This window comes from Oxyura jamaicensis, chromosome 8 (genome assembly GCF_011077185.1).
Source record: "Oxyura jamaicensis isolate SHBP4307 breed ruddy duck chromosome 8, BPBGC_Ojam_1.0, whole genome shotgun sequence".
NCBI classification, from domain to species: domain Eukaryota; kingdom Metazoa; phylum Chordata; class Aves; order Anseriformes; family Anatidae; genus Oxyura; species Oxyura jamaicensis.
Window position 1 is genome coordinate 10,428,444 of NC_048900.1, and position 27,724 is coordinate 10,456,167.

Genomic DNA, 27,724 nt, shown 5'->3' on the forward strand with positions numbered 1-27,724 from the left:
AGTAGAAATGACACAAGGTGATAAACACTGAAAGAAACCCAGTCCCCTTCAAATCACGCACACCAACTGAAAACTCCATCTCTACCTTGCAAGAGATCAGCACCGCTCTTAAAAACCTGTTACCGGGTTCTGCCACTCTGGAGTCACCTACTGGTACTGAGCAAAGGACTGCAGAAGAACAGCAAGAGCCCTCACCCCTTTGGGCTGAAGAAACAGAAGCGTATTGCAGCAATGCTAATACATACCTACCACTTACTTTCTTCGGTCCGCTGGCATCCAGAAAGTCTACCACAAGCAATACTTTGCCAACATTTGTATAGGAGTGTGAGCACTAAAAACACCAGAAATGAGGAGGGCCCACTGAAAGCCGCAGAGGAGAGATCAGCTAAGTGCAAAATGCTGTGGAGTTTCATCAGCTCGTGTACAATTCTTTATCTATTTAGAAAGTCTCAAGTAATGTAGCTTTCCCTTTTTAGCTTCGGAGAATGAAGTGGGTCTTTTAACCAAGTTTTCCTAGTTCTTAATCCCAAGTACCTAAAATGTTTATTTTACACTACTACAATAGATGGCTTATCCTTAACAATTTGAAGCTGATTCCCAATGCTGTGTAGGAGAACGTAATTTCACAGGTACAGGTGACCTCAGAATACCCTTCATGTCCTCCAGGCAGAAGACAAGACTAAGATGGACGTAGTGGTTTTCACCGTTGCTTGGATGGTCTTTGCACAAAGCTGACCATCAATCTTCTGGAATCTTTATAAAAAGTCTTTAAAAATTAACTTTTCGTTTACCTGGTCCTGGCTAGTCCTAGACTATAGGAATGTCAAGCTGCATAGTTGTTATTCTGAGGCTGCAGATTCAGCGGTTTTCCTCTGGCTTCCTCAGCAAAGCTGTGACAGAAACAAAACATGAATTCATCACCACTATCTGTGCCAAGAGCCCCACCAAGTGGCTAAACACCTACATCTCTTCCAGCCCATCCTACACCCAGAGCAAAAAGAACCGCTGAAAAATAAAAACTTGCTGACCTAACCCAAACCTTCTCTTTGACAAAAGCCTAACAGATAGAGAACTTCCAGGACAGTTTTAAAGACCATTTTTTTCCAGCGATACATTTAGACATTTATCTTTAAGTGACAGACCAGGACAGAGAAAAAGAAGCTTCCTTCCTTCATAAGGAAGAGGATCACAATACATACAAAGAGGAAAAGAGGTATCACACACAGCCTCTTAAAATTAAGGCTGTGTGTTCACATACAGTGCCGAGCCATAATCCAAGTTGCTGACTCATTTCCCATGTCATTATGTATTCTACTTGCACAGACACCAAACCTGGTTGCAATTCTTTAAGAAATTGGAGCAAAGGCCTGTCTGTCCTCCCTCTAAAACTGCATATCCTAGTGGGCAGGAGACACCTTTTTTATGGTGTGCACAGTCTGTACAAAGGACGGATACTCACAAATAACAGGAAGGTCAAGCTGTGCTGTCCACGCACATTCTGGCTGTTCATACATCTGAGCTGTTAAGAAATATTTTCATCTGTGTTAGTGTACAGCACTCTCCCACCAGTACAGCAGCTGCATATTATAATTTGGTTAATAGGCTCCATGCCTTCTCATCAACCCACCTCCTACCATACACTTTTTTTTAATTCTAAACTAAAATTCTTCAGCTGTAAAGGAGGCAGCTTTGGGACAGACTGTGAGCATGTAGACAGACTATCTTAAACTTTCCACTCCTAGAAAGTGACCCTCTGAGCAATAACCTATATTCACACTTACTTTCCGAGTGATCTAAGCTGCTGCCTGATCTCTGCAGGTTCCCAGGGAACGGCTCTGGCAAGACCACACCATGCTAAATCAGAGCACAAAGCAAGTGCACAGCGAGATGATGTCTTGGGATGATGTCTGAAGCTGAAAACATAATAGCAGTTTTTCTTTTTTTTTTTTTTTTTTTTTTTTTTTTTACACCAAGGATAAAACTTGCAGGGAGCAGCAGACGTATGGCCAAAGGAGAATAAAGCATCTTCCCTCTCCTGTAAGAGGGAATGAAGAACTAGGGCGAGACACACAGTAACAGTAAAGTAAAACTAGCAGCATCAACAAATCAGAAGTTAAGGACTTTGCTGAGCTACAAACTACTCCTGCCCAGGCGGACAGCCAAAATTACTTGATGCCATAGACAGTGGAAGGGGAGGCACTGTACATATATTACTGAACAGACACTGATAGCGAGAGAGCAATCAGTACGAGTAAGCTTTGTTTACAGGGTTAGAAGTCAAGAAAACTTTTCGTGTTGTTCTTTAAACTCAGTATCTAGCTACAAATACACTTGTGCATGCAGTCGGTGTTTTTGTAATGCTAAAGATTTCACCCTGAAGAGATCCAGGTATTGGCCATAGGATGCCAAACCACTTCTGCCCATCTAAAGGAAGAGTACGGAGAGCAGAGACAGTGTCTTTCCAAAACCCTGTTAACAGACTGCTCTTTTCAAGAATTAGTTTCTTCATTGCTTATAGGACATTGTCAGTAATTAAACACATTGAAAACAAGTCCAGAAAGCCTGTCAGCCCAAGCCACACAAAGCAAGATCGCTGCAAGCTTTGTGTAGTACATGAAACACCATAGTATAGGCAAAAATCAAGCCACTAATTTGAACAGTGTTATGCCAAGCTGTATAGTAGCTGCTAACACTCAATTATTTTCACAAGTAGACCACAGGGAAGGCTGCAAAGCTCTCATTCCACTAGGCCTAGCCTCCTATTCTCCTCTATCAGCTCCATGATTCATTTCCATCTCTAATTTGCTAATTTCACTCTAGTGTCTCAACAAGGAATTTTGCTGTTTCTTTGAATTAGGGCTTAGCAGAGGATTATAGACATTTAGACAGAAGTAATACTAAAAGAAACAAACAAGCAAAAAAGAACATTTGGAATGCCACTGCCCTCTTGAGGGAAATTGAGCTATGGTGCCTTAGCAAAGCCATTCTCCTTGCACCGCTATTCAGGGCACACTAAACTCCCCCCACTGCCTTGCCATATGGTTGAAAACGAGTACAATTTCTTGAAAGGCAGCAGGTAGCTCCACAACTAGGAATCACATATCTCTTGATAAAATACAGCTTTTGTTATGCTTTGCTTATAGGTATTTTGAGAACAAGTAGACAAGCTCCACTGAAGGCACAAGAGCCTATTGGAAATGCATAAACCCCTCCCTGGATATCCTAAGTTTTGTTTCTCCTTGAACTGCAGCCTTTTATTTTACCCAATAGCTGGTGTCAGAAAACTCCTGAAAGCAGGAACCAGAAGTTAGCATTTACTTTGTCCTAGATACCCAACGACTGGGTTATACAGGCATAATCTCTCACCTAAGAATCCTTATCTTTATACACAGCTTCCTCCCAGCTACTCCTGTCAAAATAAACTGGTAGCTAAAACAGTCCTCGCAGTATCTAATTGAAGCTTCTGTGAATCTTTTTCATGAGAGCTGCTGTAACATCTAGGCTGTTAAAGCAGCTGAACACCTCCAACCAGTCGATATGAGAAAGCAAACACTGCTGCTATGTTTATAGAATTCAAGTCAAGTGAGTGTTCTTGAATAACATCACCCAAAGTAAAACAAAACAACCCACGCCCCAAAATTCTCAGAGTACTTGAAAGAAGGAACGCTTAGCTTCCTGAGCTGCTGCTGGCTGCCACGTGGGCTAGACAGGCACAAGAAGCAGGGATACTGCAAGAAAGCTCAAGGAAAATTCTATCCTTGCTGTCTTTGGAGATTCCAAAGTACTCTAAGTCTAGAAATATCTAAACACTAGTCATGCTGTGTTACACAGGCATCAAATTCATTAGTGAGTACTGACAACGAGAAGCTGCATTTTCCCATAGAAAGTAGCTGTGTCAGACTAGAATCTATGCTATGGCTTAGGGAATTGAACAAAAAAAATAGAAGGCATCTCCACACCTGCGCATGGAAAACATAACACTTCAACACACAGCATGGAAATAGTTCCATTACAAAAGCTCACTTTCAAAGCACAATATCCAAAACATCACTAATTATTCCACATATGGCCTAGTGCATTAAATCCACAGAATTTTTCTGTGCTTTGCATGTACTTAACACCTTTATCTCTTGGAAAGATCAACTACATGAGCAGTTACACTTACCTGGTCTCTACACCAGGAAATACTGCACAACACTGCAGGGCTGTTGGGATGAAGAATATATTCACTTCCTTAAAATCATTAACTTGAATTACCTGTAACAGTGACCTACCACACTCAGACTATACATGGTGGAAATAGGAAAGCCGTACCAGGAACTTTGTACTAGGTTAATTTGCAGATTCACAGACTTTCACTGAAATTTAAGTGCTATGATGTAAAAAGAAAACTCCAAGAAAAGCCTTAGAACAGTCTAATGCCTCAGTAAGAGCTTTAGAATATCACCCACTGTTCCTAACTGACTTGCTAGCACCTCTAAGAGAAGTTGAAGAATTACACAAATCAGAAATATGTTCTCTATACAGGCTTGAATCCTCCCCCTTTCATTATGAAAGCTTTTAGTACACGTTCCTGCAAGTGTACAAACCAAATTTTATTTTCCAATTGGAATGTTATGTTAAGTCAGTTGGGAAAGTAGGGAGGGAAAAAGCAGAACAGAAATAGGGTTAAATATCTTTATATCAGCTGTTTGTTTTTTAAAAAAAAAAAAAAAAAAAAAAAAAACATTTTATTTCTTGAAGTAACCAAAAACATTCTCAAAACACTATGGCAAGCTGAGCGCCATCACAAGTTACATTACAAATATTCATCTATATAACTTATTGTTTTTTTTTATTTTAAAAGGGCTAAGCACCCAAACAAGGGCTTTAAGACAGATGAGGGTCCAATACTACACAGAGTAGAAACAAGTTTCAGCATCCAGAGGTCCTTTAAACATTTACAGTCACCAACATCATGACTAGAATAATTTGACATTTACATGGATGCTACTGCTCCATCAGGATTCAATTTTAATTCAGTAGTGTCAGTGAAATACCAGCTGTTACTGCCTTAACTTGAACAGTACGTCCATTCAGGCCAGCCCAAAAAGCCAGGTCATCCAAGATTAAAATTTGTATAACAGTTTCTACAGAAAGCAGAATTCTGTATAAATGACAAAAAAAATGTCAAGACTTGAATTATTACTACTCAAATTGGGTACCCACCAAAACAACACAAACAGGTGGAACTGAGTATTTTCTTACCCACATTAACAAGCTCACAACATCAGGGTCTGTCGAGAAAGCTAAATACGTCCTGACATGGTTTTAGAGAAAGTTGGGTTCTGCCTGGAATAATTACCCATTGCACACAAAGCACAAGCTGCTGAGTTCAGATACGAAGACAAATATAATGCAAGTGGAATACAAGTAGAGGCAGGTTCAAGAACTACTTCCAGGACTCTGAATGCTAAGCAGCCCCTTCTTCAGCTCAGCAATTTTATCTTCTCTTGAGGCTGCATAATTCTTTGCTGTCTTTATGAGAGAGTCATGACGCTTCTCCAATCCAGCCTTCAGATTTAAGTATATCTCCTAGAAGAAAAGGAAGTAATTCAAAGTTAAATCTTTACAAAGCATAAACCTTAAGTGAAAGTGTCCTGGTGGTCACAACTGATTTCAAAGTTTTGTTCTTGGCATAGGAAGTATTCACAGAATGCTGGAAAGTTACAAAACATCCTAAGAATAAGAGCAGCCACAAACAAAATCCCAGTATTATGACATGTTGTTTAACTCTAGCACTCACATTTCTAAGGCTGTCAAACACCAGCACTACCACAGTATTCACACCGGCACTGCCCCATTCTGTATTACCCTGTATCACCAAGACCTCTGCCACTGTGACTGCTACACCTGTCCTTCCAGCACAGAAGGTACTTCAGCAACGAGCAGATAAAAGGAGATGCTAAAAGCAGACTGCGATCTTCTACTTGTAACCCACCAGGATTTCTGCCTTTTCCCATAGAAAACCATACAACCAGGGAAACCATACAACTCACTTTGGCTTTCATTTCTTCTTTTTCGGCATTCTCATTCAGCTGCTGAATTTTGAACCTTGTCTGCTGAATTTCATTGTGAATTGCTGTCACTTTATCATACACAGCACCTCTCTTTTCCTGAACTCTGTTACAATACCTAAAAGTGGGAGAAGAAAAGTTAGTACGGAGCTTTTCAATCAATTTGTCTGATCCTTAACCTAGAACAGCATAGGTACAGGAAGAAAAATTCAGAATGGAATTACAGCAATACATTGAACATCCTCAGTTGCTGCCAACCAAGACAACTCAAAGGACTCCAATGGAATTGACCCAGCTCAAGCCAGCAGACAGCTGGACACTGCATCTTCCAACCTCTGAACCATGTAGTATAGATGTGAGCAGAGAGCCCTGACTAAAAGCCAGCCCTGGCCTGGGACCCACTGGTCCAGGGCAAAAGTGATACAGTTGAATTTCAATTATGCTGAAACACCAAGTGCATGCTCTCCTCATCCTCAGACTCCCTCCCACCAAGCTAGAGCTCTATCCCATACATCCATGCATGTAATTTCCAAATTCACTCCAGCCTGCAGGTAAATTGAGATAGCTTCAATTGTGAGCTACCATGTAATCAGCAGAGTTACTGTGGGAACAGGAGATCTGCTCTGATTTCATGTGTAAAACACCAATTTATATTTAACATTCGCACAATAATTACAGTTGGAATTGTAGCTGCTGCTTTCTCTAAAGAATGGTTGAAATCACTCAAACTTAGTGAAAGCCTACTTATAGCTTCTTATCTCAAGGGAACAATCAGGACACATTCTCTTATTCACCAGTGAAAACTTGTTTTCAAACCAAGGTTACTCCCTTTCCCTCTTTCTTATCAAAACATCTAATTTCAATTCTCAAGGGAAATATCTAACACATTAAAAACAAATTGGCAGCAACTTTTAGTATAGAAGAGCATTAGGTTGTATTATTTTCATTCTTTTTTTTTTTTAATTAAAAGCTACTTTTCCTTCCAATATCCTTTAGCTGATACAATACCCTACATGAAGAGCAAAAGAGGCCTGGGAACCTTGCCGCCTTTCCGCACAACACACAAGCCTTTCCGCATGATTAAGTCTTAGTTGCCTCTCTCCGCTATGCGGAAAAAGCTTTCTTCATCATAGCTAAGCTACTCCAGCCAATAATTCTCCGTGTTTCATTTCCCAGCAGTGTAAAAAAAAAAGTTATACAATGAGCTTTCTCTACCACAGTTGAGCACTTCAAATCTTGCAGTGAAGCCATGACCTTACGATGCTGCAGTTTGCTACTGCAGAAGTGCCCGCTGCGCTGTAAACACTGCTGTGCAACTTGCCTTGAGCACACAGTGGAAAGGAAGATGGGCTAAGAGGCTTTGATCAAATGACACTTTTCCTTTTGTTTTAGAAGCATCATGTCAGGATAATACTCCTCTGAGATACGAGCCCCATTTCCCCATGGGTCTTGAACATCTTTGATAATGAGCAAAAGTGGCAAGGGAAATTATGAAAAATTCATGAAAGGCAAATGGGGCTTTGTTGAAGTCTGATATGTTGGAAAATTATCCCAATGTGACATTCTCTTTAAGAAGATAAAAGAATCCAGAATAAGCATTATAAATTAAATTAGTGATCCAATAAAAGAATTGCTGTCAAGTCACATTGCAATTATTGATTTGAGACACCAAGTCCCTGCCTGCAGCACTACTGGTCTTCATACAAAGCTATCCCACATCACTCATTTTCCTCTTACTGCTACGCTACATGCTTGTACCAGACGTGAACTTTGGTAGCACATAAAGACATAAAGTAGCACCAGGCAGAAAAATCAACTCATCCATACTCAAACACAGTGTGCTTATATTGCTCAACATCTTCACGCTTCTTTTTTATCTTTATTTCAGCTGTAGATAGCTTCTCGTGTTTTGCAGTGACCAGCCTCTTTAAGGACATTTCATCCGTCTTCCCCTTCTTCAGCTCTATCTGAGCGCACTCAAGCTGGTCCTCCAGATCTCTGACCTACAGCATGTAAAAAGTATTGAAACAAATTAAACGGGGGAAATAAAACCATATATCCTGTTAGAATCTCAAGAAGATTAGAACGGTCTTCTTGCTTTTTAAAAGATTGATTACTAACCAGTACTCCCTCTACTATTCCAGTTTCTGATTAGAAATACATGTGAATGGACAAGATCCTATTACTCGTGTCATTTTTAGAAGCTACTAGGAGGACTGCTGTAACTCTTAGGCAACAGTAATTTGAACATGTTATACGAATACCCCCAAAAGATTACATTTTCCCCCCCAAATGCTCCTAACAATTGCATTCTCACACAGTTGAGTAGCACCTAGCAAGGTGCTTTATTAAGATAACCATTTCACCAGTGAAAGTCTAGCTCAGTAACATCAGTAAAATTAAAGCACTTCGGATGTGAAATAGTCCTGAAGTGGTAATTTCTTGCTCTAGTTTCTGCTCTATAGGCAGAAGAAACTGGGTCTTGCTTTCCTTCCTCCTCCATCATTTCCTACCAACAACCCCAAGACAGTTCAAACTATTTTAGGTCAGGTTTCTATGGCAACAAAGGCTTGACTATTAAAAGTGGTCAATAGTACATTAGTTAGTGACATGCAGCAAAGCAGCAGCTGTTTTACTGATGTTCTTCATAATGAGATTTTGAAGTTATCTGAATTCTTTCTGTTTGGGGCAGACTAGAGATGCACTTTCAAAATGCAGATGTTTACTGATGATTGCCTGACTTGGATTGATATTAAACTTACCCAAGTTATATCTGGTTAGGGGGAATACAAACCTCTGATAATACACTGGCCAGTCTCTCCACGTTTGCTCCCTGTCTTTCCATCTTCTTTTGATATAACTGCACCTCCAACTGGCATGATGGCAGAACTTCAACTAGGTCTCGGTAACCTTCATATTTCTCAATAACCTCTTGCTTTAAAAAAAGTATTAAAAGAACAATTTAGGAATTCAGCAGTTATTTTGTACACCTGACTTATGCCCATTCCCTCATTAACATACACTGGAATTAATATTTAGTACCTGTTGAAATGAGATCTTTGTAAACAAAAACATAGGAAAAGTGACCTAAGTGTTTTGCACTGAACCAACCGGCTTACTACAAAACCTGTCAAGACAGAAAAATGTACAGTGAAGAAGTTCAATACTAGTAAGACAAGAGTGACATAAAACAAAAACAGATGTCTGGAATTACAGCAATAAAATTGCCATGTTTTGGAACAAAAATCCTTAGGGAGAGAAAGTTAGGTAAGCTTCACAGGTTCATGAGTGCTCATGAACAACAAACATTTTTTTAATGGACATTATGATAAAGAAAGCACAAAAACACTAGGAAGGGAACTAAGAGTTCGGCATACTAGTAGAGACAGACAGCAATTCCAGAAGCCATGAATGAGAATGGAGATGGTATAAAGCACCTGTTCTAAACCCAAGGACATTTGCAAGCTGCCAGAAATATTGGCATCTCTCCAGAGCAAGCAGTTAGCAAGGAATAAATACATTTGAGAGCTATACACCTAGTTTCATATGTAAATAATTGCTCTTATGACAAAGCACCAGTGACTACAACTCCGTTTCTCATAAAGGTAAAAAAAACACCAGAAGTCTTCAGTTTTCTGTGAAGTTTTGATTTCATTTGAGACTAACACCATTATGTTGCTTTCTAACTAGAAGTATAACTTATTCAAGAACCAGTTCAAGACAATGTAAGTTCAGTAAAACTTGTACTTATACCTCCTCACATCAAAGAAGGAAGGAAAACCTCACCTTGGACTTCTTGAGTTTCTTGACAGTCTCTTTCATCAGTTCCTTATAGTTCCTCAGTTCCTCTGGACTCTCCACAATTTTTGATTTTAGTTGCTCTTGTTCTTCTTTCAAAGTAGCCATTGTCACTTTAAGCTCATTCTAGTTTTCAAGACAAAGACGTACTTTTGTTCATTTAGGTTGCTAATAGTAAAGCGGAACTGTCAGGATCTTAAGGTTAGACACATTATTTTCTCTGTTGTAAGTCATTCCTTTTCAGGAAGTTTATTCAGAGGTGTTTTTTTTTAAAAAAAAATCATAACATTCTCACTCAAAACAATTAACAGTCCACTTTGCTCCCTGAACATGCCTACAATGGTACAGCACTAAGTTGCAAGGACAGTATTTAACTAGTATTCCACCAAAGTCCTTCCAGCTAACACACATGGCCAGCAGCTCTCTCCTTCACAGCCCCTCACTTGGGCACCTCTTCCCATACAACCTCTCAAAAACCTCCTAAATTCTCTCCAGCCAGCTCAGTGGCTGCCTCGTTAGCCCTTATATGAACATAAGCTAGTCTGTAGCTTCTCAGACATTCAGAGCTATTGTGCATGATGGCCTTCCTGAGCACACAGCTTTACACTGCAAGGATGGGCATTTTAAAAAGTAGCAACAGAACAGGCTACTGCAGCAACGCTTCTGAAAATGTAGTTTTTGGAAGAAAAAACGCGTAAATCACCACATGAATATTACCTAGCTCCAAGAATAATCCGATCTTAGAAAGAAAACCAATCTATTAGCTGAACAGAGATTGAAGCTACAGCCTACACAGAGGTGTACTTACCAGTTTTCGGGTCCTCTCTGTAATATCTGACTTCTTCTGTGAAATCACTTCTTGCAAAGCTGCCTGGGAAAAAAGTAACAAATTTAATCACCTCTATAACTACTAGCTCCTTTGCCCTTATATCACAGATCTGTCTATGAGAGATCCACCGATGGATTCTTTGGAGCACGATGACTAGAATACAGAATTGCAGTCTAAAAGGCACCATTTTTGAGAAAAGTTAACACAAGGCCCCGGTAATACAGAATTCAATACATAGGTAATATTATTAATAACGGTCACATGGCTTAAAGGTATTTTTCACCCTAATGCAGCTGAAAAGGTTACCTATGAGATCTTAGGTGAAAGGTGCCACTGCTGGAAAGTTACCCCACCCTATGATCAACCCTACTCTTTTTGCTAGTCATTGCACTGGGGTGACCCTTTGTAGGCCTCATCCTATTCCCTGCCACAGCTCACCCCCAGCTCTTTCTTTGAATTCAAAAAGAAAATAATTTAAGAGAGAAACATATGCATCACATTTCTAAGAATACTACAGGGATCTTTCAAGTCAACACAATGCTGTATTTCAAAACGGAAGAGCTGAATACACTTCTGATATCATGCATGTTTCACACTCCTCGCAGGTAATGCCAGGGCTTAGACAGGACACGGTGTTGCAATGACCTTTTCTGATTTAAACCAAAGTCCTTTTTATTCTTTGTAGAAGTAGGGAACAAAAAGAATGAACAGAATTAAGGAACACCCATGAGCAGAAGCCATGGCAGCAGTTCAGAGGATTACATAAAGATATCATACTGTTTTCCGACGATAGTCATGGCTTAGCAATTGCTCCAGTTCTTGAATGTCATCTGACAGTTGCTTGAACTCGGCTTGCTGTTCAACTGGAACAGTACTAAACAAAAAAAATAAAGGTGTTGGACAATTTGAGACTCCTTATAGTCAGGTCAATAGTGTATAGCAGATAAAACACTCTTCCAAAGAGCTTACAGCCAGCAACATCATGGATCGGGTTAAGGCAGTCTGAAATTAATACAACTTATTTTCCCCTGCTTATACGGCTTTGGAGGTGAAGCGTACTCTGAAGAGCTATTACAGAAATAAGTGATACCAGCTTAATATAGGACTGTAAATTTAAAGATAACATTAAATAAAGACAAGTACAAAAGCACAACACTTCTACCAATTTATTTGGATTTATTGTGTTTGCATAATATTACGTGCCATAGAAACAGCTCATATTGGGATAGAGCTACTGCTAGCCAGAAAACCTCCTGCCTTGCACATACTGGGAGCAGTTACCAGGGAAGGAGCTTTCTGTTTTGAAAGCAATCTTGGAAACTAGCCATCTTTTCATCCTATTACCTACAAGCAAAACAGAACTTAATGGCGCAAAGACACAGACAGTAGGACTAAATGGCCTGAAACAGAGAATGGGGCGGCCACGTCAAATAACTGAGGAAGCCAACTTAATCCATCCATTAAGTTAAAGATGAACTTCCTACAGCTATATAAGCAATAAAGACAGATCACTGAAAACAACTATAACAGCAAAAAAGCTTCATCCTAGTCCCACAATTTACAAAATATCCTCTCAAAGCAATTACATACTCCTGAAGTCACCTTTTTATTTCCTGCCAGCAACTCTTCTAGCCTTATACCAGTAGAACTATTTCTATAACTGTGCGTGCAACACAACAGAAGCATCTCTATACTTCCTAGCTTATCTCCCAAGGAGGCTAACCAGCAGAGGATTAGTTTGGAAGACACAGCATCCTGTGGGAGGGACCCCACGTGGAGCAGGGGCAGAGTGGCTATGAAGGAGCAAGAGAGAACATTATGGGCTGACCACAGTCCCTACTCCCCTGTACTGCTCAGGGGGAGGAGGCAGAAGAGGGTGGATGGGAGGAAGATGCTTTTAGTTTGCTTTTAGTTTCTCACTGTTCTAGTCTGCTAGGGATAGGCAATAAGTTATATTAGTCTCCCTACATTGAGCCTGTTTTGCCCATGAGACAGTAATTGGCAGGCTGTCACCCTGTCCTTATCTCAACCCTTGAGCCCTTTTCCACCATATTTTCTCCCCCTCTTCCTTTGAGGAGGGGTGGGTAAGAGAGCAGCTGTGTTCAGCTGCCCAGCAGGGTAAAACCACCACAGGTACATGGATGCACCTGGTGTCAGCACTTGCTGGAGGAGACAGTAGTCAATTGGAAGAAAAATGATGAAAGTGAGCTATGAATTTCACTCCCATCAACAAATTAGTATCTCAACTCACAGCATCCACACACTTAGATCCCTATCTATAGCAATCTCGTCTCACACACATACTAAAAACAGGTTACTGAATGCAATCGTGTCTCTTACGGTCTAAAAAGAGCTTTATCTCCAACAGATGGAAAGGGATTCTGGGCACTAGTTGAACAATACAATGCTGCGATCAAGTTCAAAGAAGTCTGTTGTTATCAGTCAATTCCATCAAATCACTAAACTCAAATATTCAGTTCCTGTCTAGGCGTCCCATGTGCACATACACTGAGCAAGCCAGGAAATACTGCATCTCACAACACTTACTCCTCATACTCACTTCAGTTTCTCCAGCTTCGCTGCTGCCTCCTGATTTGCAGTCTCCAGTTGCTGGTGTTTCTCCATAGCTGATTTCTGCAAGTTAAGCATTCATGAATATTATTATCTTAGGGAGTATTGTTTTCCTCAAGTTCTGTTAGGGCTCTGCTCATCGTTATTTCACATGGCATTCACAATCTCTGAACTACTGAGATATTCAGAAAAGAAACTGCCTGCAGCCCTAGCTTCAGCCCAACTACAGCTACATCTGCATTGTCTCAAAGTGATTTGAGTTGTCAAACCTTCACTTACAAGGCTGAACAGAACTATCAAATAAGTTACTGGGAAAAACTCAGATGATAGCCTAAGTAGTACCTCAGCCATGGTACCATACAGAAACCTTTACAATATCAACAAGCCCATCGACTCACTATTCTAAACTGAGATGTTTCCCTACGAGCACACCGATGTTTTTTCTTAAACCATTTACAGTAGTTGTGTACGCTTACAATGCGTAGTGTAGCTGCACAAGAAGTTTTATTTAATATTAAATGGGTACATTCCTATATTACTCAGATATATTTAAAATTCTCATGTGTTATTTTACACATGCTGTTAAAAAAATCTACTACCTCTATGCTCCCAGTTGTAGGTTAACATTAAGTATACTTAGGTAAGCATCTGGAGTAACATGCACCCAATCTTACATAGTTCATCTGCAGCTCCAAGTAGGCCTCACGTCGGGACTCTCTGAAGTGCACAAAGTTGAGAATGCCACTCAAGAAGCGAGCTGTCCTCTTTGCCTCTGAAATGGAAATGACAAGACATCACTATTTTGGTCTCCACCTGCGTTGCAATTGGTTAGAAGAAGTTGGGCAAAACGCAATTCAGAGAAAGAGAAATTACAAAAGCATGCAAATTCTCTATTTCCCTGCTCACCTCTCAAAGATTTCATGGACCACACAAAAAGCAGCACCAAGCTATGAACTCACAAGGTCTCAGCAATTCTATGCTACGTAAATAAAAATGGCACCTAGCAGAAAGCCTAGTAATATACAGCTTCACAATTAAGCGTCAATATTTGACTACAGCTCTGAAGACTGAACCTCACTGTAACTCAGGCTAACTGAAGCTCGCTGTTAGAACTGCGGGGACATTTGGGCTCTATTCCAAGTAAACCGTGTGAAAGATGATTACAACGTTCTCAAATGTCTTGGACAGGACAGACCCAGAAGTGATAGAAAAGGCTATTCTACGTTTCTAAGAACTCTAAGTTTCTTTGCACCAGAATCACCTTAGTTAGGTATTGGAAAGAATGAAGCAAGAATTGAATTAGTTCCTACACAGGCATTGACATAAGACATTCTTCCTATCAACTCTGGAATGCCATATAAATTTCATTACCACCTATTCCTACATTATTAAAAGCTTGTCACACTTCGCCCTCCGGATCAGAAGGCAAGAGCAGTACACAAGACTCTCCTCAGCTATTTAACTGGACTAGCCTACAAAGGGACTAAGGTGGCAAACCACTCCTTAGAACCATCTTGTCTGAAGACCACCTTCAGGAACAGAGGAGCAGATGCCCACCTATGCCACATGAGAAAAAGCACCTCGATATCAAGATATCCACCCCAGGAAACACAAGGCTGACAATGCACTTGCTTACTTGGATTTATAACATCAGCAATTTGAAAGTCATTAACCCGGCACACTGGAAGGAAGCGCTCCCTGTAAGGAAACAGAATACAGCCTTATTTCCAGTCATCAGCACTCGCTTTTTGCGCTATACACATTTATTGAAGACATACTGTCCGTTCACTCCAGAGCACATGTGCAAACACATAGCAACAACATGTCTCAGGAGAATAAATAGTAGGACTACACAGATCAGTGTTAAAAAATGGTATTTTTACAGTATCTCATAAGGAATTCTATAGAAAATATTTGCCTGTAGATCAGCTTTTCACCTTAATTAAGGAACTCTTTAACTTAACTAAGGGAGTCAGATTTGGGGCTTCATCTCGGTTTTAAGGGGAAAACTAACATATTTCAACAAAGTCATCTAAACAGAATCCAGACACCAAATTCACACAACAGGTATCCAAGATCCCTCTGCCAGGTGCAGCAATGTACCTCTAGCCACTAAAAGAATAGATTAACGCCCCACCTTGGCTGGGGGGGGATGTCTAGGATTTTTATAGTTTTTTGGTTTTTTTTTGTTTGTTTGTTTTTAAATAAGACTAAAATAAGCCTCCTCACAGGAGGCTAGATATAGTTAAGCTAATACATTCTTTTTGTCAAGATAGCTGCCCACTGAGAATTACCCTGCATTACAGCATTGCTGTCTCATTTATCTGCAGACTTCACTCAGAGCTAACAAGTAGCAGAGCCACTACCCAAAAACCAAAAAAGCATAGTTTCTAGTAAATTTAACCTTTATAAGGAGAAATAAATGAACAGATGCCATCTTGTACTTACATGTGAATATACATATTACAAACAGGTAGAAAGCCTTCAAATATCTGCGGATACATAATTTCAACATTGACAGGCATCTGAAAAATAAAGAGTCAAAGTAGAGAATACTTACAAGAAAACACAAAGGATCACTTCCACAACATAAAATCATTCAAATAGGTTAAACAGAGATAGATACTTGTTTCCCCATCCTTGGGGAACACAAGTTAGAAGCAGAAGGATGTCATCAAGTTAGCTAGCAGATTATTTTAAGTGTCAGTTTTGGCTGGTCAAAATTGAAAAAGACAACAATAACTACAGCAACACCACCACAAACACTGGAATTCAATTTAAATCTACCATTTTGATTTTTTTTAAAATAGAATTAGAATAGTCTCTGCATTACACACCTAACAAACAGCAAGACAATCTCTTTCTTTAAAGATCTGAAAATCAAACATTAAACTTTTAAAATGAAGAATTTAGAAGGAGAAGACAGTAGTACTCTGTTGCCTTTTCTGATAATTTAAATATCATAATACAGTATCCCAGCTAATATTATTGTCTGAAGAACTAAATTGCCATGGGCATATACGATTTTCCCTTTCAGCTTATCCAAAACCAGCACAAGACAATACTATTTACTCTTGCTGTCAGGAATCCATTCCTGTCTAGCAGAAACAAGGTTAGTTAAATGTTAATCAACGAGGTATCAGTTAGCCCAGGCCACTAACTGCACTTCTCCTTGCCTTCCTCTCAATTTCAGAGGTGGAAATGATTAAACACAAAAGGCACCATTTACTTTCCTTCTAGACCCATCCCTCTAAGAGACCCTCCTTCAGCAATGGCCAAAGCCAGGTGCCCAAGAAGACAGAACACCATTTCAAGGCCAGAGATGGTGCCTTGAGATTAACAGCCCTTCACAGGGCTTGTGCAGCCCCTCCTAGGCCTTCCAGACATTTCTGGCACCTGCAGCATATCAGAGAAGAATCCACAGCTTAACTACAGAGAAATTTCTTACAGCCTACAGTGATGAGTGAGCTCTTTATGTCCTCTAGTTCCTTTGGGGAAAAGGCATTCTCCTCTCCATAAAAACAAAAATAAAAATACCCAGAGGGAGGACACCCACAAAACCACTATATATTTCTACAAGTAACTTGGGCTGAAGCTAGCTTCCAGACCAGGTGGGCTGTTCAAATCAGCAAGGCCTCAGCAACACCTCACAGACCACAGAATATGCAGAGCTGGGACTGGTAATGGCCACTGACCCCAACTCCTGGCTCCACACAGAACCACTCAAAAATTAAACCCTATTTTGAGAGCTGTCCAAACGCTTCTTGAACTCTAGCAGGCCGGGTGCTATGACTAGTCCTCCGGGGAACAGTCCCAGCCGCTGCCTCAGTGAAGAGCCTTTTCCTGGGAAGGTGCTTCCAGGCTGGAAGAAGCCTGTGGCAGCGACGCTGATGGCTGCATACAGTAACACACGGTCATTCCTGCCCGAGCAAACAGAGCAAGCTGCCTCCCTGAACACATCAAATACAAACCCTCACACGCACAAGGTGCCCTATACCAGGTCTTCTGCGCGGGAGGGGGGATTTCTAAGCTCCTGTTGATTTGATTAGGCAAAAACACGGTATATTCACTGCCATTCACTATAGAAAAGATAAAAGGGATATAACTGAACGTATAGCTTGGAAAGTGCAGGGTGTTTTTTTCCTTTTATGTTTTATCTGCAACTACATACGTACCATGTAGAAGTGCTCCAAGCGGATCCCATAGACCTTCTGCAGGATCCTCATAAAAATCATGTGCAGGACCTCGGGCTACGAGAGGAGAGGACACGGGTCAGCACTAATCCCTGAGGTAATTAACCCCCGAGACCGAACCCCCGGCGGCTCGAGCCCTAACAGCCCATTGCGTCAACACAACCCCCATTAACCCATTAGCCATTAACCCAGCTACGGCCCCCCGCGTCCCCCCAGCACCTTGGGGGTGGCGAAGAGGTCGGCCTTGGTGAGGCCGCGGGCCTCGGCGCCGGCCAGCAGGTGCCCGCGCAGGTACGTGACGATGTCGTCGGGGCTGTAGCGGGGGAAGGTGAGTGTCTCCATCTTGCCGCGCCGCCGCTTCAAAATGCCTCCCGCTGCCGCCGATTGGCCGGCGCGGTGACGGACCGCTCGAGTCGGCCTATCAGCGGCGGAGCTGGGCGGTGAGGGGGCGGGCGGTAAAGGAGCCCCGCCGCTAACGGCCGACCGCCCGGCGGGGCCGCGGGAGGCGCTGAGGGGCCGGGGGGAAGAGAGAGGGAGGCGGCGGCCGGGGGCGGCTCCGAGGGTGGCTCCGAGGGTGAGGCGCCCCCTGCGGGCGGGCAGCGGCCCCGAGAGGTGCGAGGAGGCTCGGAAGGTGCGAGGAGAGGAAGGTGCGAGGAGGGTGGCGGGCGGTGGGCGGTGGGCGGTGGGCTCCCTTCCCCTGGGGATGCGGCTCCGGGAGAAGCTGCCCTGAGGTAACATGGCGCTCCCCCTCCCCCCCCCCCAGGTGGCTGGAGAGGCATCGCCGCGCTGAGGTGAAAACCCGCCGGGAGCTCAGCTTCCAGCCAGGCGTCGTGCCAAGGAGTCAGGTGAGTCCCAGCGCTTCCCCAGGGACGGCTCCGCGGCGATGGTAACGCTGCCCGCCTAGGGCCGAGCGGCGCGCGAGGAGGGAGGCCATGTCTCCCTCAGGTGGATGGCGGCCCCTCAGCCTCCTCCTGCTGCTGCTCCTGGGGACGGGGATGGCAGCGGGGAGCGCGCACTGCCCGAGCGGGTGCAGCTGTGGGTACCTGGAGGTGAACTGCACGGGGCAACAGTTGCAGGAGTTCCCCGCAGCCATCCCGCTGGACACCAGGCAGCTGATCCTGGCAGCCAACAACGTCTCCTACCTGCCGGCGGTGGAGTTGAGCTTCCTGGCTGATCTGGTCTACCTGGACTGCCAGAAGAACCTCTTAGGGGACGACCTGGATTTCACTTTTATCGGTGTGGCCAAGCTTGTCTACCTGGATCTCAGCTTCAACAACCTCACGCAGGTCACCTTCGGCACCTTCTCGCAGCTCCTCAGCCTGGTGGTGCTGAAGATCTCGGACAACCCCAACCTTGTGGCGATCGAGAAGGATGCTTTTGCCAACAACACCTGGCTGAGGCACCTGGATGTGAGCCGGACTGGCTTAACATTCCTGGACACCAGCACCGTCCGGGACCTGCCCAACCTGAGGTTTCTAGGGCTCAGTGACAACCCGTGGCACTGCAACTGTTCCTTTTTGGACTTCATCACCTGGATGACAGACAGCAACGTGTATTTCCCAGGTGAGGGCTGTGTGAGCAGGACCCTCTCCTCCCTACTCCTGCAGACCTATGCAGAATAGAGAGGCCTCCCTGATCTCTTTCCCAAAACCGCATCTCACGGGGCTGTGCCACTGCCTGCCAGCTGTGGGTCCCATCTTACGGTGTTCACAAAGTATGGGTCAGAGCAGCCGGCTTACATGCACTCCGCCCTCACAGTCTCACTTGCTCACATCCTTAGGATAGTAGGGGAAGTGTAGCCAGTAGCTAGGCCACTGCTGCTGCCATAAGCACCTGACTCCAGCCTCAGGAGGTGTCACTGCCTGCGAGTCAGTGGCCACAGTGCCAAGAATGAGGAGCCTGATGTGGCTCTGGGGAAATCTGCGGTGGGAAAGCTACTGCTCTGCGTGTCCTGCCGTTTCTCCATCTGATCTTCTCTTGCTGCTGCAGCATCAATGTGTCCCTAAGGGCCAGCTAACCCCCCTCCATGCTCTGTGGAAATGTTTGCTGTCTGTTCCTGCCTCTGTTCCCACCTTCTTGGTGCAGCCTCCCCAGTCCCGGGTTCTCCGGTTCCTCCGGGGTCTCATTCACCTTGAACAGTGCCCTTGTTCCTGCGCAGCATTCCTGGGAGGCAGGTGTTATTTGCAGTACTGCTACAGCAGTTCAGCTCAGTGCTGAAAAACTGGGTTGAAACCCAGTCAGCCCCTCTTCTGCTCTCGGCTCTCACTGGACAGGGTCTGCAGGAAGCGTCAGGGTGCTGCTGTGGAAGCCAGCAGGAGTTTTGCTGCTGAATTCAGTGGGGCTGCGATCACACTGCTCCCTGCTGACACATTCCCATGCATGACCCACATGTGTCTGTCACCGTAACTGTGGCTGGCACGCAGGGTGTTAAACTGCAGGCGAAGGAGAGGGCTGTGGCCAAAGGCACGCTGTGCTTCTACAGACACCAAAAGGAGACAGTGCTTTCCACCACAACCAGCCTTTGCTAACTTCAGAGGGAAAAGGCAGCATCTGTTGTATCACAGCCTGTATTAGAATACGACAGGACACAGTCATTATTTCAGTGGAACTGAATCACTGATGAGTTTCCTCTTTCTCTCTCACAAAGCAGGTGAGACTCTGCCTAATTGCAAACCACTCTAGTTTTCAAACTTGACTCCCTGCATGCAAGCCTCATTATTCTAGCCTACAAGGGCCTCTTTCAATTTAGTCTTGTCACCTCAGAAGCTGTTTAAGATTTTTTTTAAAAAAAAAAAAGGCAACCTAGAAGTGCTCTTCTGTTAAAATAAGAGTGAGCTATAGCAGTTTGTCGCGGTCCCATGATCCAACCATCGACATTTTCCTATGGAGACACCCCCTCAGAAATCATTCTGGCAGCAGTGGTTTGGCAGAGGTGTGACTCTTTTGATTTTTCCTGGGCTGTGGAGGGAGGAGGATATGAAGTGTGGAGAAATTTTCTGATTTAGCAAACTGCTCCGTCATTTTTCTAGCAGCACTCCTACTCGCTAATGCCTTAGAAACAGGCAAAAGAATCGTGCCATTGCTCTTCTCTCTGCAGATGCTGACAACATCACCTGCTACACACCAGAAGCCTTTCGTGCCTTGAAGTTGCCTGCAGCGGAGGTACAGCTGCACTTCAGCTGCCTGACCCATCTGCACAAGCAGGACTACATCTTCCTGTGTTTCATTGGCTTCTGCATATTCTTTGCTGGCACCGTGGCAGCCTGGCTGGCTGGTGTCTGTGCCGTCATCTACCAAGTCCACGCTTCGAAGGGGGAGGAGGACGAGGAGGAGGAGGAAGATGCAATCACTTAGGACCAGCCCTACAAAGTGTTCCGAATGCCGTCTTGGGAACTGAAGGCAGGCCCTTCCTGAACGATTTCCCACATTATGCCCCACTTTAGATGCTATTTTTTTTTGAAGTGAAATAAAACTGCCAGAGAAGAAAGTCTCTGTGCTCCAATTTCACTCGCTGTGCTGCCTCCGCATTTCTTCTTCTGCTGGGACCCGGGACCTTGGCAGAATGTTCAGTGAGGGCATGAGAGGTGCGGACAGAGCCATGCACCAACCAGCAGCATTTACACTCCTGCTTTATTGTGAGACTGCAGGACAGCAAGGGTCAGCGCGTGGCCTGCCCTGTCGCAGGGACAGGAATGAGGAGTTAGGAGATGCAGGAGATGCCCCAAAGTTGTGCCATAACCAGGGAGTTCACCGAGGCCTTTTTGGCCAGACTGGGACCAGCCCTGAGAGCACCCTGCTGTGGGAAGGCAGGTATGTGAGCAAAGAGCTTAACCCAGGACTTTTAGGGACCTGGGTCCTCCTTTCTTCTCCATTATACCTGAAACAGCAAAAGATGTGCTCTGTCCCACTGTGGTGGTTCCCCTGTCCCTCTACGGGTTGGTTTATGCACACCTCCAGAACCAAAAAGTCCACCTTCTAATTTGTTCTGTACCACATTTCCCTAAAACTGCATTTCTTTTTAAAGTAAAACACCGCTTACACCCAGCCCCAGTGCTCAAAGGGGCTTGTGTCTCCCTGCCAAAGCGTCGCGGGCCAGAACAAAGCAGAGTGTAAGCGAGATCCCGCGGATCGCTGACACGGGCGGCTGCCGGGTGCCGTATCCGCTTACACGACCAAGCACAGCAGTGTGGGGCTGCCTTCCCCACCCGGCACCGGCTGCGAGGGAACAGGGCACGACCACCACGAGAGGACCCCAAAAGCAGCCTGCAAAACCTCCTCCGGCCTGGGGTAGGCGGGGAGAGGGCGCAGCCCCCGGGGGGCGCTCCCGGCCGGCAGCACGGAGCCCGCAGCCCTCGCCCCGCCTCGGGGCGCGGCCAAGCCCGGCCCCGGCTCCGGTCCCGCCCCGGGTTGCTCCGCACCGCGCCTGAGCCGGGCCCCGGGGTGCGGGTGAGTGCGGGCAGGGGGCCGGGGGGCTGCGGGGGGAATCGGGAGCCCGGCGTGGGGCTGCAGGGGAGGCTGGGCGGCCCTGCTGAGTCCTCATCGCGGCGGTGGTTGTGGCAAGCCTGCTGGGAATCGTTGTTGGGGGGGGAAAGCGCTCCCTGGGAGCTCTCCGGCCGTGCTGCATCATGCTCCGCTGGCCCCCGGCGGTGCGGGCCCAGGCCCAAGCGTTGCCGCAGGGAAGATACGGATTGAGTCTTGTGCGGGGCGCCGGTGCTCGTCGGCAGAGTCCTTGCGCCGAGGACAAAGGTTGGTGAAATGCACCAGCACCAGGGAGCAGCCACGAGGCGTGCAGACAGAGCAGCCGAAAGCGTTGGCTTTGAATCGCTTTGGCTCCTGGTTACTAGAGCAAAGGCGCGCCGTGTAGTTCCGCACTGGTAGCGGAGGTGCAGCAGCAGCTTTATAACACCTGGCTTAATGCTTTATGTGACCGAGCTGCGCCCTTTGCTACTGAGATAAGAGGTAAAACTCCAAATCACAGCGTAGCACCGCGAAAGGCCAGGTCCATGCTGCTGCGTGGGGCTTCTCCACCGAGCCTGAGCTGAAGGGGGAAACGTGACCGTGGAGCTGCTGCACGCGGTGGGAAGGGTCTGTATTTTCAGCGTGACCTCTAACTGCTAACTGCTGTCGCACGTGGGTGCAGCTGACCTGTCTTAGTTAAAGTTCTCAGCATTCTTACTAAGATTTTTTTAGCAAACTTCACCTGGACAAAACCAGCTGTTGTCTTGATCAAAATCCCTTTGCAAATGAGAAATAACCGCCCTGCTCCCTGCTGAGCCCTTGTGCGCGGTGCTGGTGCAGTAGGAAGGCTGGCTGCACTGCTTCCTCAAGGAGGGACGTTTTTCCCCTGTGCCACCAGATTGTGCTGGTGGGACAGTGTCAGAGACACCAAAACCTTGCTGCATCACGGAAATGGGCTTCGGTTAGGTTTGGTTTGGAGAGGGAATTGGCTTAGTGCAGGAGAGAGGTGTCCGCTGCCTTCTGCTGCAGTGCATGACACAGCACGGGCTCCGTTCACGTAGATGCAATCAGAGGTGGGGATGGTGCAAGGGGACTGGTGCCAGATGGTGGTGGGGCCGCACTCTGTGACTCTGAGCCCGTTCCTTGAGGCTGCTGGGAGCGAGCGTTGCTTGTCTGGCCATTTTATCATGGGAAAAAACACCTTTGTTTGTTCTGAATCTCTGTCCTGACTGCATTTGGTGGCCCCCGAGTTCTGGTGCTGGAAGCAAACAACCAGTTTCTGTCCACCCTCTTTAGCTTTTACAGACTTTATTGAATACCATTCCTGTTTGCTCTCCAAGATGAAGAGTCTTGACTTACTTGGCTGTTCCTCACATTAAAGCTGTTGCAGATCTTCAAACATCCTTGCAGCACCACTCTGGCCCGTTCCTGGTTTTGCTACAAGCTTTTTAAGGTGGTGGGACAAGAACTGGCTGCGCTGCTCAGGCTGGAGGTGAACCAGGGCTTTGCACAGTGACAATTACGTTCGCTGACCTGCTCTCCAGCCTGAAATTCCTGCAGGCGCAGGTCCTGCCTGCATCCTGCCCCCCGGCTGGGATGGGAGCAGGTACAGGCAGTGCCCACCATTCCTTGGTTTCGTGCAGGAGGAGGACCGGGGTGCAGGAAGGGGACAAGTCCTCAGACAGAGCGCTCTGTCTGCCCCAGCAGACCCAAGCACCCCCGCAGCCACAGCAGTGTCCCTGAGGAGAGCAGCATCAGGGGATGTGGCCAGCCGGAGCTGATGGGGTCTGCTCCTGGCTGTAGGGGTGCTCCGAGCCAGAGGCCAGAGTAGAGTCCTCCAGATACCAACACGTTTTACGGCTTGATTGACTGGAATTGAGCAGGGTGCCCTTGGTTTGTCCTACTTAATGCCAGCAGGCACCAAAAGGTAAAAACTCCCCGAGAGTTTTTCCTCTCCTTCAGCCAGTCCTTGTGCTGGGGGGGACTTGGGTCCACGCTCAGCAGTTCTTCTGCACACACGTGTTTCTGAGCTGCCACTGCTCCAGCCCTGCAGTAGTAACGGGCTCTCTTTCCCTCCCAGCACCAAGATGGCTGTTCTCTCCAAAGAGTATGGCTACGTCATCCTGACGGGGGCCGCCAGCTTCGTCCTGGTCACACACCTCGCCGTCAAAGTGGCAAAGGCTCGCAAGAAGTACAACGTGGAGGTGAGTCCTTCTCTCCTCAGGCGGACGGGTCAGGAAGGGGCTGCAGCTCCCATGCTGGTGAGGAGGGAGAGCCCCAGGCTTTGCGGAGCCATCCCCGTCTGAGGCAGTGGGATCCCGGTCCCCTGGGCTGCTCCCTCGGGGACAGTGGCTTGCTGGCACGCGTGCTGCCTGTGCCTGAGTTGTAGCAGATGCAGTGTGCTCACAGCCAGAGCCTGACACTGCCTCGTGGTTCAGTCCCTCATACAGCAAACATCAAACAGCAGCCTCGGGAGTGTAAGGAGTGTGTCTGAGAGGTGGTTCGGTCACCGTCAGGCCCCTGGTGCTGCTGGGTCCCCTGGCTGCTCCTCCTGCACCAGGCAGCACACGGGACCTGGCAGCAGGGACACCACATCCTGTCTGCGGGGAGCTGCAGCCTGCCCACTCCAGCACCCCTCCTTCGACCTCTCCCCGGCCCAGAAGGGCACGCAGGCCTTGCCTTCCCGGGCTGTAGTGCACAGATAAGCTCGGTAACACCTTGTTTATTTCTGGGTGCCCCGCTGGCACTTCCTACCCCGCCATGTGGATGCAGAAGGGATGGAGCCGACATTTCGGCTCTCCAAACTGGAGCAGACGCACAGCAGAAATCAGGGTTTGGCAGAACAGGCGCTTGGCGCTGAGCCGAGACGGCTGAAAGCAGAAGGCTTCGAGCCTGGAAACACTGACAGGCAAGAAACCACACAGCCTTTTTTCCCCACAAAGAAGGCAGACACAGTGTTGGGAGCAAAGGGATCTCAGTGGAACAAAAGCTTTTGGGAGCAAGCAGCAGTTTCATCAAAGTAGCTGTGGGCCGCGGGGCAGGGACTGAGGCTCTAACTTGAAGCAAGTCAGTCTTAGAGGCAGCAGCACAGCACAGGGCTCCCCGGGAAGAGGTGCCGCAGGTCCTGCACCTCACTGCTGGAGGAGGCTGGGCTGCATTGCTCACGTTCTGCTCTTGGGTTTCTTTGACAGTACCCCACCATGTACAGCACAGATCCTGAGCACGGCCGTATATTCAACTGCATCCAGCGTGCGCACCAGAACACGTGAGTACCGCGTGTCAGTGTCGTACTGCCCTGGTCTCCTCGTGGTCAGGGTCCACCCGGCCAACGCGGGGCAGAGCACGTCCGAGGGAGGCTGGGGGGAACAGCTCCTCCTGGGTCAGCTGGTGGTAGACAGCATTTAGCATTTAGCACAAAGTGCAAAGAACAGGTAGGCAGCCTGACAGAGGCACAGGCAGGGAAGAAGTCCCTGAAAGCCTGTGCGTGCTGCAGTTCACTTGTGCCTCCACCTCTGGCCACAGCACTGAGCAGCTCTCCTGAGCATGGAGACTCACAGCAGCCAGGCCCATCAGGGACCTTGACAAGGGATGCTTGCAACTCTCTGCATGTCTAGATGTTCTCTCTGCGAGCAATTGAACGCAAACATAACCTCCTCTCTCATTTTCAGACTGGAAGTTTATCCCTCCTTCCTGTTCTTCTTAGCCATTGGTGGCATCTACCATCCGGTAAGTGACTAGCACGCAGGGCTGCATGACTGAACTCTGCCCTTAATCCGTGACTCGGCAGGCAGGAGGCCAAGCCCGCCCCTCTGGAGGCAGCCAGGCTCCTTCCCTAGCCACATCCCACTGCACAGCCGTGCCCCTTCTGAAAACGCAGCGGTACAAGCTCTCGTGCAGGGGAACCACAAGTATTTCATACATCATTGCCGATACTGCAGCCACTAGGCCCATTTCCTTCCCCAGTGTGGCAGGTTAGACAAACTGCAGCATCCACAGCCTCCAGCCCACAGCTGGGGAGGGTCCCTCCGACCCTGCCTGATTCTCTCGAGCCTGCAGGGTCCTGCAAGTCTTGCAATAGGGCCACTCAGCCGCTGGCTTTGTACTGGATGGGGACCCCGTCACTTCCTTTTTAAACACACTTTCAGGAAGAGTTTGTCTGACAAAAATAGATGGGGAACACTGTGATCTTCCCACCCACCTTCACCACCAAAGGAGGTGTGTGAAGGATGCAAAAAAGCCTGGATTATTTTTAAATCAAAGAGGTAGACAACTCTTGAGGAGGCAGTTCATCTGGGAGAGACTAAACCAGGAGCTTTTTCTTTTCAACCACCAGACAAATCGGGTCCATCTTGAACATTCCTTTTCGGAGAGGGAAGAAAGTGGCCTAGGCAGATCTGACAAACTGAATCCATATTGCAGCAAGCTCTAAATGAAGTGGCAAGGCAGAAATCCACAGCAGGGAAACCTGAATACCTAATTGTGCCAGAGGAGGGGGGCTTGCAAGGCCCTGCACAGGCACATCACAGGCACCCCAGAGGTGCCACGAAAGGGACCCGATCCGAAACTCACCCTAGCTCCCCACACCACTCACAACCTTCTCCCAGGCCGATGCCCAGCTCTCCCAGCTGGGTCAGGACCCCCGCTGTAGTTTGTGGTCACTTCTTGAAGCAGGGCTGCTGTAATGCTGAGCAGGTGCAAGCAACAAGCCTCCAAAACCTGTAATGTTTCTCCTTTCCTCCTAGCGGATTGCCACAGGGCTCGGCGTTGCCTGGATCATTGGGCGAATCCTCTATGCCTACGGCTACTACACAGGAGGTAGGTCTTCATCCTGCAGCTCAGCAGGTGCTTGGAAACTGAAGACTCCTGCCAGGGCTCCAAACTCCTTTCCAGCTCCTGTCAAGGAGGCAGCATAAAGCTTTCCTCCAGTCAGGGTGCGGAGCAGAGTGCAGGCGCACAAACTGCATGCTGCATTGTGCTTTTCCTGACAATAGAAAGAGCTCTACTCTAATAATAGCGCAAACTCAGGGTACGCCTTCAGCTTCATCTCTAGTTCCTGCTCCCTCTTTAGTTTCATCTGCTGTTTCCCACACTACTTGTAAACCACGCTGGGGGGGCTCATCCTGGGCACCTGACTGCGCTCTTTTATTGGTTCGGGTCTGTCACACTCACAGCAGTTTCCCAACTTTCCTTTCTGAAGGTGAGGACGAGGTCAGCCAAAGCTAAACATACTTGCAGCAAATCAAGGTTACGTGCGGCAGAGCTGGGAGTGGCCTGGATGAGAAAGCCGGGTACTGCTGCTGAACTGATAAAATCTGTCTTTTTCCAGAGCCAAAAAATCGAAGGAGAGGGGCCATCGGTTCCGCTGCACTCATTGGACTGGTGGGCACAGGCGTGTATTCAGCTTTCCAGCACCTGGGTTGGATCTGCCAGGACTAACTGACCATCGCGGTGGCCTGGGAACCCCAAGGGATTCTTGTTCTGTTTTCTCGTACATTTCATTGCCTGTTGGCTGTTTTTCTCCTCATTCAATAAAATGAAGTTGTCAGTTCTGTATTTTTATTTTGAAGTTACAGAGGGCTGTCTTAAGTTTTGCAGAAAGCCAGAACGACTGATGTTATAGGACTACAGAAATCTGCCTGTCGGGCAGGGATGTTCTAGCTTTTATGGCTTTGGTGAATGAAAAGCAATCTTGCAACCCATTTGCTTAACCCATACAGCAACAGCCCGGCTCTATCAGACTGTATTTCTGGACTCTGATTCATGTCACTCTCCAATAAGATGTTCCAGAGTTAATATTTATTTGATTACTTAAAGAAGAA

The 27,724-nt window shown here is 46.5% G+C and overlaps 3 protein-coding genes across 3 annotated transcripts; 2 read left to right on the forward strand and 1 right to left on the reverse strand.

The window, feature by feature from the left end:
- Positions 1-4,717: 4,717 nt before the first annotated feature.
- On the reverse strand, positions 4,718-17,824 carry NUF2 (NUF2 component of NDC80 kinetochore complex). The gene is made up of 13 exons (XM_035333707.1): positions 17,667-17,824; positions 17,430-17,504; positions 15,703-15,779; positions 14,891-14,952; positions 13,929-14,026; positions 13,244-13,317; positions 11,461-11,557; positions 10,663-10,725; positions 9,843-9,980; positions 8,851-8,991; positions 7,884-8,059; positions 6,039-6,174; positions 4,718-5,574 (listed from the first exon to the last, which is right to left on the reverse strand). The coding sequence occupies exons 1-13, from the start codon at positions 17,787-17,789 to the stop codon at positions 5,425-5,427; spliced, it is 1,410 nt and encodes a 469-aa protein (XP_035189598.1). The 5' UTR covers positions 17,790-17,824; the 3' UTR covers positions 4,718-5,424.
- On the forward strand, positions 17,812-20,957 carry LRRC52 (leucine rich repeat containing 52). The gene is made up of 5 exons (XM_035333370.1): positions 17,812-17,843; positions 17,909-18,094; positions 18,211-18,292; positions 18,518-19,010; positions 20,545-20,957. The coding sequence occupies exons 1-5, from the start codon at positions 17,812-17,814 to the stop codon at positions 20,799-20,801; spliced, it is 1,050 nt and encodes a 349-aa protein (XP_035189261.1). The 3' UTR covers positions 20,802-20,957.
- Positions 20,958-21,765: 808 nt separating this feature from the next.
- Positions 21,766-27,458, forward strand: MGST3 (microsomal glutathione S-transferase 3). Its single transcript, XM_035333179.1, has 6 exons — positions 21,766-21,893; positions 23,986-24,109; positions 25,097-25,170; positions 25,574-25,631; positions 26,648-26,720; positions 27,232-27,458. Exons 2-6 carry the CDS (start codon positions 23,993-23,995, stop codon positions 27,339-27,341), a joined length of 432 nt encoding a protein of 143 aa, XP_035189070.1. The 5' UTR covers positions 21,766-21,893; positions 23,986-23,992; the 3' UTR covers positions 27,342-27,458.
- The last annotated feature ends 266 nt before the right edge of the window (positions 27,459-27,724 follow it).